The sequence below is a fragment of the Paramisgurnus dabryanus genome, chromosome 10 (genome assembly GCF_030506205.2).
Source record: "Paramisgurnus dabryanus chromosome 10, PD_genome_1.1, whole genome shotgun sequence".
NCBI lineage: Eukaryota > Metazoa > Chordata > Actinopteri > Cypriniformes > Cobitidae > Paramisgurnus > Paramisgurnus dabryanus.
The window spans coordinates 8,150,693-8,161,786 of record NC_133346.1 but is presented as its reverse complement, the minus strand read 5'-3'; the positions used below and the strand labels follow the sequence as shown (position 1 = coordinate 8,161,786).

The 11,094-nt window shown below is 38.1% G+C and overlaps 1 protein-coding gene across 2 annotated transcripts; it reads left to right on the top strand.

The window, feature by feature from the left end:
- The first annotated feature begins 4,500 nt into the window (after positions 1-4,500).
- On the top strand, positions 4,501-10,662 carry smyd4 (SET and MYND domain containing 4). Of its 2 annotated transcripts, XM_065260554.2 has the most exons (10): positions 4,501-4,634; positions 4,856-5,000; positions 5,439-5,528; positions 5,649-6,597; positions 6,859-7,113; positions 7,199-7,371; positions 8,434-8,560; positions 8,700-8,816; positions 9,627-9,750; positions 9,828-10,662. In XM_065260554.2, exons 1-10 carry the CDS (start codon positions 4,501-4,503, stop codon positions 9,946-9,948), a joined length of 2,235 nt encoding a protein of 744 aa, XP_065116626.1. In that variant the 3' UTR covers positions 9,949-10,662. The 2 variants fall into 2 exon arrangements, with proteins under 2 accessions (XP_065116626.1, XP_073672112.1); XM_073816011.1 differs by lacking the exons at positions 4,501-4,634; positions 4,856-5,000 and adding an exon at positions 5,293-5,356.
- The last annotated feature ends 432 nt before the right edge of the window (positions 10,663-11,094 follow it).

The following is an 11,094-nucleotide window of genomic DNA, read 5'->3' as shown; positions in this document are numbered from 1 at the left end:
ATGGTGTCCCTTTAATGAAACAATTTCTCATGCATCATGTTGACAGAGGGCGCTGAAAAATTCAAAGACTGATGTTATATTAAACAACATTAAAATCTGTGTACCCACTAAAATGAAAGATAAATGCAAATGTTTCTCTGACCTCAGTGGTCTATGAAGCTTAACCGAGCAATTTGGATTTCACAACCCAGAAGATAAAATCAGACTGAAATGTATATTTGGACAGAACATGGATCAAGAATTCATTAACATGTGGATTAAGCAAATAAAACCACACAATAAACCTAGTAGAAAACAGTCACAGTGTCTTGTTCAGCATGTGTGTTTGTGTATGTTAATGTTAATCTGCATGTGACTAAAAGTGTTTGTTCAGCTGTTTATAGTTCTTGGCTCTGATTAAAATGAGAACGTTTGAGTCCTAATTCTGTGAATATACAAACTAAAAGCCATTCAATTATGCGATAGTACAACACTGTTTTGCTCCGTCGGGGGCTTTTGACATCTGTTCACTGATGTCATTACAGCGGGCATTGGACAAATTCATTAAAAATTGACTGGAGAAACTTTAATCGTCTTTTATTGTTTTTCCCTCAGTTTATGTAATCTCATTACCAATACTGCTCACAATAGGAGCCCTCCAAAACAAGTGCGTGACTTATCTCTTCACAGCATCTTTACCATACTGTGTGAGAGCGAGTGCAGATTTCTTATTTTTTAGCTTAAGGGACCAAGCTGACTACAATTTGAAGCGATGTCATGCAAGTCAAAGTGTATCATCAGAAAATGAAAGCTGGTAACACAAACTCATGTTCCACTTTAAATCGAAACCATCTACACTTTAGGGCCGCTATAGTAAAATTGTTACCCATTTTAAAAGTTGGAATAAAAAATCTACAATAAACTCAGTTTCAAACTAACTTTGGATTAGATATCAAGACAAAACTTTAAATTAAACATTGGGGGAATAAGTCCCAGTAAGGGATCTCGCACCCCTAGGCGGCCATGTTCGCAATGCCTCTGGGCAATTCAAGTCCTATCTACTAAAATGGGGAAAGACGGACAACTCTAAAATTACATATTTTTGCCAACAATTAAAGGCGGGGTGCACGATTTTTGAAAAACGCTTTGGAAGGGGGAGGCGGGCCGAGTACCAAAACACACTTGTAGCCAATTAGCAGTAAGTGGCGTGTCTACTAACCAACATCGTTGCCTGGGTTCATATGTGTAAGGCGGGTCTATCAAAAGAAGGTCCATATTCTATTGAGCTAGGGGCATGTTTGTTTAGATGATTTCAAATGTCAACATTGGCTTTCAGAGATCGTGCACCCCGCCTTTAAACCTGACATCAACTGTAGTCTATCTTTTGTTTCTTAAGCACAAATTGTGATAAAAACACTTTATTTCAAGGCATCTTGGTTCTGGCTAGAAGGGTTACAGCTATGGCAAATCTCATGAGATGTTGGGTTTAGGGTTAGGTTATGAGCAGTGGCTTCTTTTTCGAGGGCGCACGATGCGAAGATTGTCAAAACATGTATTTAGCCCATCATAAGTGTGGCTCGTCATGTCAAAATATGTGTTCGGCGAGTCATGTGAACCAATCAAGCGTCACGTCAAAAATGTGCCTGCTGCAGATGCTTTGAAGGGGTTTATGATAAAAGAGAAGCTCGCGTTTGCCAGATTCTAGCTTAATCTCATGTGTCGCTTAAAGTTTAGTGCTAAATTTGTGTCTTGCGATTATTTCGTGAACGTCTCTTTAACACATTACACTCCGGGAGAAGGATTAGGATGATAAACAGCGGTACTGGCTTGATAGGTTTGAATTGTTAGGTTTAGGGTTAGGTTTGGCGGTAGGCGATTTTGGCCATAGCTGTATCCCATCTAGCCACAACCATTGTCCCCTATTCATAGTAAGAGGAGTGCTCAATCTTGGTATATCCAGAATCTTAGGCATAAGTGCCTACGTGAAAAACAACAGGTGACATGTGACACTGGACCACAAAACCAATCTTAAGTAGCACGGGTATATTTGTAGCAATAGCCAAAAATAAATTATATGGGTCAAAATTATCGATTTTTTTATGTTTTACATGTCTCATTAAGATATTTTGTACATTTCCTACTGTAAATATATAAATAAAAAAATGTTAGTGGATACAATGCTAAGGAGTTCATTTGGACAACTTTAAAGGCGATTTTCTCAATATTTAGATTTTTTTATTGCAGATTTTTAAATAGTTGTATTTCGGCCAAATATTGTCCTAACAAACCATACATCAATGAAAAGCATCATGTTTATTCAGTTTTCAGTTGATGTATAAATCTCATTTTCACAAAATTGACCCTTATGACTGGTCCCAAGTTACAAATAACATAACTATAGAGGAAAGTTCATTAGCAAATGTATATTCATAAGAAGTGATTTTATTTTAAATACGAATCATATGTCGGTGTAGTGGGCAGTGCTCTAACACGTCACACAAACGTTTCGCCAACCCAAGGTCAATTTCAGCATCCTCAGCATCCTTTGCCGGTCCCATTCCCCTCCCTCAGAGTGTCCCTCAGGTGTGCACAAACATATAAGGAATTTGTTGTAGTTTTCAGGAGCTCTTGGTACATACATACATATGAAATGAGAACAGAAATAACATTTTAAAAGTAAAACTAAGAAAGTAAGTAATAACAGATAAATAAGTAAAATAAAATAAACTCTCCACCCTCTACCTTCTTGTCCTCTCTTTACATTACTCTCTGTCAATTTAACTAAAAGAAGAAGAATAATTTTTCAAAAATACACGTAAACTGTTAACATAGCACGTTCTTGGAATACATCACACCCGACGGCAATACAAAAAAGAGTCATGCAAGACACAAAATGCAAGAATTGACCTACATTTTGTAGCGAATTACCAGCAGCTGTTAAAACGCAAGTATAAAATACAAATCCAATAAATCGTAAGCTGTACTCGATAACCAGATGTGTGATAAGCACCATCCCTCAGGACATCATGAGCCAGCTACAGACAAAATACAACATTAATATTCATATGCAGGCACGAAGTGGAACCAAGCTATAAACAAAATTCAATCTATTCATTTAAAATGAGGATTTTCATAAGTCGTTTCCCTGATAAAAGTTCCAACGATACTATAAAGCTCAGTCTGTGCGCTGTAAAGTGCTATTATAAATAATATTTATGTGCTATATAAGTGTATATAGGTTATATACATGGCATGATATATTCAAGGCCGTAACCACAAAGACAGGCCCAATATTTATTAGTGCTGCAGTGACTTCTTAAACTAGAACTTTTGGATCCACAACTCTCAGTCTGTGGTTACAGTCTTGAATATATTGGTTCACATTATGAACTAAATGGCATTTCCTTCTATTATATTATACATGGCATAACAAGGATCCTCAGGCATTAACACTCTAGATTTTTACCCAGTAAATCATCTGGGTAAATGGTTTTATGGAAATTATTTCTCACAAATATTATGAGGCAGTTTTTTGATCTACAGTACGCAAATGGTTTCATTTTAAATAAAGAATAAATGACTCCGAGATTTTTTTCACAGACAAGCAAACAAGAGAGACAAATTAGTCTCGTAAATCCTATAAATCCTCATAAAGGAGATGCAAAATTGTTAGAAGTTTATACTAATTCCAGGGACATTGAATAAATGCTGTAATTATACTAATGTCCTGGACAAGATCTAATTATCGATGAAGAATCTGCATGAGAGCACAGCTAGGCTTGGAGAACATTATAACTGGGTCTGTATTTAAAAGGTGAATATGTGACAACTGGTCTCAAGACAGTCCCTATTTCCCACTGGAGAAACAGTTGCGTTATTCACTAATGAGGTCCCCTGAGAGCTTGACCAACAGCAGATATATAAACACAAAATGTGCAGCCACAACCAATGAAATAATCCACTTGTATCGTGTTCAAGAGAGGCATAGATTTTAAGATTGAAAATTGTAATGTAGAACAATGTCGCCACCTATTGGAAAAATGTAAGCATGACCCATCAGTGCCTAAAGCCTTTACAAAAGGATATGCACTGACTATTATGCACTCTGTATGCATGCACCACAACAACTAAATCGATTCATAAAAATAGTTTTTCTACTACTTTGAGCGCTTAGGGTTAGCTAAACCATTAGGCTTGGCCTATTTATTACATTTGCTCGACGTTAAATTTAACCATTTAAGACACTACGTTATATTTTATGCAAATCGTTTAGAAACGACGTTTTATATATATAAAAAATATTTAATGATTTATTCGAATATTTAAACTATACTACGTTTCGATATCTTAAAAAATATTTTAAATATAAAATAAAATCGTCTTATATATGCGTAAATAGGCAAACTTGTATTTTGAAAATTGATAAAAGTCTCATCAGGAAGTCACTTTTGCTGCGAAAACCGAAGCATTTGAAGTTTCCTACCTCTCTGCAGTGCTGATAAGTATTTTGGCGGATTGTAAATGGATCTTCCTTGTCCACAGTGGGTTCAGCATGTTGAACAGAAGTGGACGACACTGGGTTCTGAAGGAAGGGAGCGATTCTCTCTCCTAACAGATATAAATGAGATATTCAACACCGCACTGTCACTTATACAGTAAGTATTTAATGCATTGTATAGCTTTTTTTGCTAGATAATTTAAATCTTCCCTGCCTAGAAATAGCAGTAATTACAAATAGGCAAATAAATTAATATTTTTGTAAATATAAACATATAATTGTGTTAAAAAAGGCTGTATGCCCTCGTTGATTAATTTTATATAGTACAAAAAATAAGAAACTCACCTAACTTACCTTTGTGTCAATTGTGTGTTTTAGCCCAGAGGACCTCAACACTTTATCTAAAATCTCTAATAAGTACTCTGTTAAAAAGTCTCCTGAGCGCGCATCTGAGTTTAGAGAGCAAGGTAACCTCAGTTTTAAGGTGAAGGATTACACGGTGGCAGCACTTTATTATACTAAGGTAAGAAATTTGTTATCTACGCAACATTTTATATAAAAATGATATAACGTTAGTCCACTTTTAAGGTGAAGTGCGAAATTTAAAGTTACAATAAGTTTTTAATTACAATTTTAAATGAAGCGACATTGTGATTTTGATGAAATGTGAACGCTGCCGCGATAAAAATATTTTTTATGTGGGCTGAGGTAACATTTACTCAACCAATGGTGTCAGTTTGAGGCGGGGCTATTTTTTGATTGACCAATGGCGTGTGTGGAAACTTGTCATGTATGCCAGTCATGTATGCAATTAAGTTTGGTGGCGCTTGTTCATTTAAATTACATACATTTATGCATTTAGTAGACGACTTATCCAAAGTGATTACGCTTAAAACTTACAAACTTCACCTTTAGGCTCAACCAAGCATGATGTTTATACTTTCCTCTTTTGATGTTTCAGGGCATTTGCCATGCTGATAAGAATACAGAAGAGCTTTCGTTGTGCTACGCAAACCGATCGGCCGCCCTTTTTTATCAGAACTGTTATAAAGTAAGAGTCAGTGTCATATTTATGAAACACAATGGCAATTAATTTTTGTGAGGGAGACGCAAAGGGGTGCACCCTACACAATTGGACCACTAAGCTTCTTTTTCTTATGCTTTTTTAAAGGAATGCCTAGAGGACATACAGCATGCTTTGGAGGCCGGCTACCCAAGCCACCTGCGGGACAAACTGATCACTAGGCAGACCGCTTGCCTGAATCACCTTAGCAAGCTTGAGATGAACTCCAACACTCCAGCCCCAAAAAATCCACCACCACCAAATCAGAAAAGAAGTGATCCTAATACCCTCAGATCACATGGCGTATCTGTTTATTTCAGCCCTGAGAAAGGTCGATACCTGTTGGCCGCGGAAAATAAACCAGCCGGTGAGGTGGTGCTGGTGGACGAGGCTTACTGCTGTGTTCTTATTCCAGGTATTAAATTCAACCCAGAAACCCAAAAGGCAAGAAAGCCGGCGTTTGACACTGAAGACAGACATTGTCATCACTGCCTAAGCCAAACATTAAACTTAACGCCCTGTACGAACTGCAGTTACGCTCGATACTGTGGAGAAAGGTGCCAAAAAGAGGCTTGGCGTCAGTGGCACCAATGGGAGTGCACTGTTGGAGCAGAACTGTTGGTCTTAGGTGTTCTGGAACATCTTGCACTAAGGGCCGCCCTGAGAGCTGGGCTAAAGGAAGTCCAAAGGGCAACGGAAAGTTCTGGCAGTTCTGTCCTTTATAAAGCCGATTCACCAATAAAATTGAACTTTGAAGGCCAGTGTTCCAAAAGCTCAGATCATACAGACTGTTATCACGGCAGCTCATATCTAGGTGTCTACAGTCTTTTACCACACGTGGATAAACATTCACCCAGCTTACGCTTTTTACTGGCAGTCACTACAGCAGTGCTTTATAAGAGGCTGCAAGATGGACCTCCACCGGTCATGTGGGCATCTCGCGAGGATGATGAAGGAACCTGGATGCCTGAGATGAGCATGCTGGGAGCCACATCTCTGAGACATATGATGCAGCTCAGGTGTAATGCACAAGCAGTCACTGCTATTAAAGTTAAAGGTGAGAGGAAAGTCTTATTGTTGTTCACAACGGGTTAACACAGACTGCTGTAATACTGGATGTATATTCTTAATTTTGTGTCAAATTCCACATGGGATTTTAAACCCCTACATCATCCACAGGCTGTCTTTAAGTTCAATTTTAGACATCAACTTGCAGCTGCGTGGACGCCACCAGAAACTTTGTTGCAAATGTGATATTTAAACAATATAAACTATTTAAACTTATTTTAGAGTCTTATTATTCTTTCATCTGTTACAGAAGAGAGTTGCACATCTGTTCAGTCCAGCAAGGAAATCCGCATCGCCACTGCAATCTTTCCTGTCCTTAGCTTGCTTAACCACTCCTGCAGTTCAAACACCAGCATCTCCTTCACTACGGGCATTGAGGCCGACCGGCTCACTCAGTTCTCTGGTTCAGAGGGTGAAGACGACAAGACATTTCATCGCGGTGTGACAGTCACTGTACGTGCTTCGAAAGACATCACAGCGGGCCAGGAGATTCTGCACTGTTATGGTATCAGACAAGTAAAATATAAAATCTAAATGTTTCAATTAAGAATAGCAGCTGTACCTCATGAAGTATTGAACTGTATTCACAGGCCCTCACTGTAGCAGAATGGGAATAAAAGAGCGACAGCGCCTCCTGCTGGACCAGTACTATTTCTCCTGCGAGTGTGATGCTTGTCAGAGAGAGCAGACAGAAAATGAAACCAATGCAGGTGTAAACACAGCGCCGGGGCTAAAGTGTGTGAAATGTGGACATTCTTTACAGGTGACTCATACGTACCGATCTATTCTGTATTATAAGTTTTGCTTGCCAAGGCAATATAAAGTATTATACTAAGTACATCTCAGTTTTCAACAAATATCAAGTTTACGTGTATAACAAAAATATGGCTTGTTGAGGAAATGTGTTACTTTTAAAAACAAATTGGGACTTCATCTGGTTTATGATAAAAATGGCAATAAAAAATAATATCATACAGGGTTCCCATGGTCTTTGAAATCCTTGAAAGTTTGTGAATCTGTTTGAAAAAATCCATATTATTCCCTGTGTAGTGTAGGATAATTTCATAAAATTCTAGACTTTTTAAGCACAAGTGCTAAACTGTTCGCTTTAAATGCTTATATCTTCTGTATGCAAATGTTGATTCATACCAAAATGCTTTTTTGCATAGTTGTGTTTGACACACAAAAACGTCTCGTGCTACATATGTAACTGTTGTTTCCTGAGAAGGGAACGAGACGCTGCCTCTCCCTTGCCATACTTCCCTGTAACGTCGTCTTTGGCAATATTTCAGATAGCAAAATACTTCCTGGCTCCCACGTCACCATGTCTTTGTCGTGAAGCCTCACCATTAGTTGAATTTGATATACACATTCAGACGCACTTACCCCTGGAAGCGTCCCCAAAGTGTCACCACAGTGACGCAGCACGAGTTCCCTCAAAGGGAACTGTAACAATGTATCTTAAAAGGTAACACGATGTAACCTTGCTCTCACTTGAAATGTGTCTACAAATTTAGTCCTTGAATTTGAGGGTATTGGACCTGGAAAGTCCTTAAAAGGTCCTTGAATTTGAAGTTAACAAAGGCGTGGGAACCCTGCTCATAGGCTTGCATACATTAAATGAAAGACCTTAGTGATATCAAGAGACAAAAGGATTACAGAGTTTGGTGCTTTTTTGGTTCCTTTGCCTTGGGGCATTACGCAACACCCTAGCTACCATACTGCAGTACCCCAGCAACCATCCAGAACATCCCACCACCTACATGGCACTACCACTGACAACACCTTTGTGTATGATGATACCATAAATCTTGTGTCATTTCAGTCAAGTTACGTGTGCTCTCGGCCATCTTGCGGTCATCCGATCACCAGCACTGAAGTCCAGAAGAGAATTCAGGGCTTGCAGAACTTGCTGGATCAAGTTTTTGATCTTCTGGAGAGAGACAGATCACGTACTGTCAATATAAATGCTTTGTCTGCTTTATACCTTTACATATATTGCCTATTCCAAATCCACCCCATTCTGCTAGCATGGATGTCCATTAACATATGTTTATGGATAAAAATTTCCTTTCCTTATTTCTCTTGCAGACGATGCCCTAAGGGTCCTTCAATCGGCCTTGTCTCAGGCAGACCTCATTTTGACAGAGACTCATCCTGTACAAGGAGAATTGGCAGATGCAACAGCCCGTGCATATGCAACCATCGGTAAGAACAACAATCCGATGTTTAAAGGGACATTCCACTTTTTTAGAAAATATGATCATTTTCCAGCTCCTCTAGAGTTAAACATCTGATTTTTACAGTTTTGGAATCCATTCAGCTGATCTCCGGGTCTAGCGCTAGGACTTTTAGCATAGCTTAGCACAATCCATTGAATCTGATTAGACCATTAGCATTGCGCAAAATAATAACCAAAGAGTTTTGATATTTTTCCTATTTAAAACTTGACTCTTCTGTAGTTACATCGTGTACTAAGACCGACAGAAAATTAAAAGATGTGATTTTCTAGGCAGATATGGTTACATTCAATAGTAGGGGACTATTTCTAGCAGTGCGTAATATCACTACACCTGCTGTACCCATGTTACATAAGCAAAGTCCTTGATTATTACGCCAGTTTGAGAGTATAGTTCCTAGACATATCTGCCTAGAAAATCGCAACTTTTAATTTTCTGTCGATTATAGTACACGATTTAACTACAGAAGAGTCATTTTTTAAAATAGGAAAAATATCGAAACTCTTTGGTTATTTTTTATCGCGATGCTAATGGTCTAATCAGATTCAATGGATTGTGCTAAGCTATGCTAAAAGTGTTAGCGCCAGACCCGGAGATCAGCTGAATGGATTCCAAACCATAAGAATCAAATGTTTAACTCTAGGGGAAAACGAGCATATTTTCAAAAAAAGTGGAATGTCTCTTTAAATTAATCTTTATGGCATTTTATAGCAACCCTGTATTGCTTCCTGCATCCCAAAAAGATACAGATAATACCTTTATTAATTTTTCCTGACAGGTGAGTGGAATCGGGCTGCATCCTATCTCAAGCGCAGCATCGTTGCCATTACAGCCCAATTCGGAGAGGACAGTATTGAACTAGGACGACAGCTTTTTAAACTGGCACAGCTGCATTTTAATGGGTAAACACTTAACTTTATTTCACCAGTGGATTAACTTATACTTTCATAGTCTTTATAATCAAAAATTATCTTTATAGTGGAGATCGTGGAGCAGCTCTCTCCGTCATCCTCAGGGCCCGCAGGCTTCTCTCTCTCCACTGTGGCCCTCACTGTGAAGAGCTACAAGAATTACAGGAAATGGAGCGCTGCCTACAGTGACTGTTGTGCAAACACAAAATGATGTTTTCAATTAAATAATTTATTCTGTAGTTATAAAGGTAATCAGTTAATAATAGTTTCATCATTTTTATTACAGACTCGGCTTCACATACAAATAAATACTTTTGGCAGTAATGTCTACATTTATCTGAAGGTATCCTTTTTCTATAGTAAACTGAGAGGTTGATTAAATGTTTTGAATCGGGGCTTTGTTCATATTGGCATTTGGCAGTATTAATTATGCAGCATGCCTTTTTGCAATCACTATGTATAAAAGATAATGTATAATGTACAATCACTAAATATATATAAGGCCTTTTGACCTCTAGGGGGCAGTCTTTAATAACTAATAACAGGACTCTGACGTACAGTAACACAACTGTATATTTAGATACCTATATCTTGTGTACTGCTTATAACTGCTTATAAGCAACTGCAAACCTTTCCAAACTTTTTAGTCTAACTCTGTCTATATATCTAAATAGATAAATGTATAGACATAGGCGTATAAATATATAAAGATATATCAATGTATAAGCTTTCCTATGTTGTTCACCTTTGCTCACTACAACCTTTAGTCCTCGTGAACATGGCTTTGTAAATGGCACTTCATTTTTGCACTGACAAAATATTAAATGCTCTCTTAATTGTAAGTCACTTAGGACTCTTGGCTATTAAAGGCTAACTGTAATTCATTCTGTATAACTGCATGGTAGTGTATATATATATATATATATATATATATATATATATATATATATAAGAAATAAGTTAGGCAATAAATACTTATGCATTGTAACAGAAGCAGCTACACTTCAGGAGAAGCTTTTAATAAAGCTGACACTTCATGACTCTACACCCACCTCCACTTGTCTCCATGCATTGGCTCAATAACCCAATAAAGACCAGCGACGTCTATGACATTTTGTGTTGCTAATGGGCTCTCGCACAACAACAGTGCAGCCCAGGGGAGCAGCTCTGCGCCCACAAGAAATTAAATCCGCTGCTTCAAAACGAATGACTGCAGATGTCGAAGTCTGCTCACTCTCCTTGGTTGGACAAGCACTGATCTGTGCTGTTTTTATCCTGTTGGATGTGTTGTTAAAAACGTGTGATTCCAGCTGTTGGTTTGAGCCTCTGGTCAAG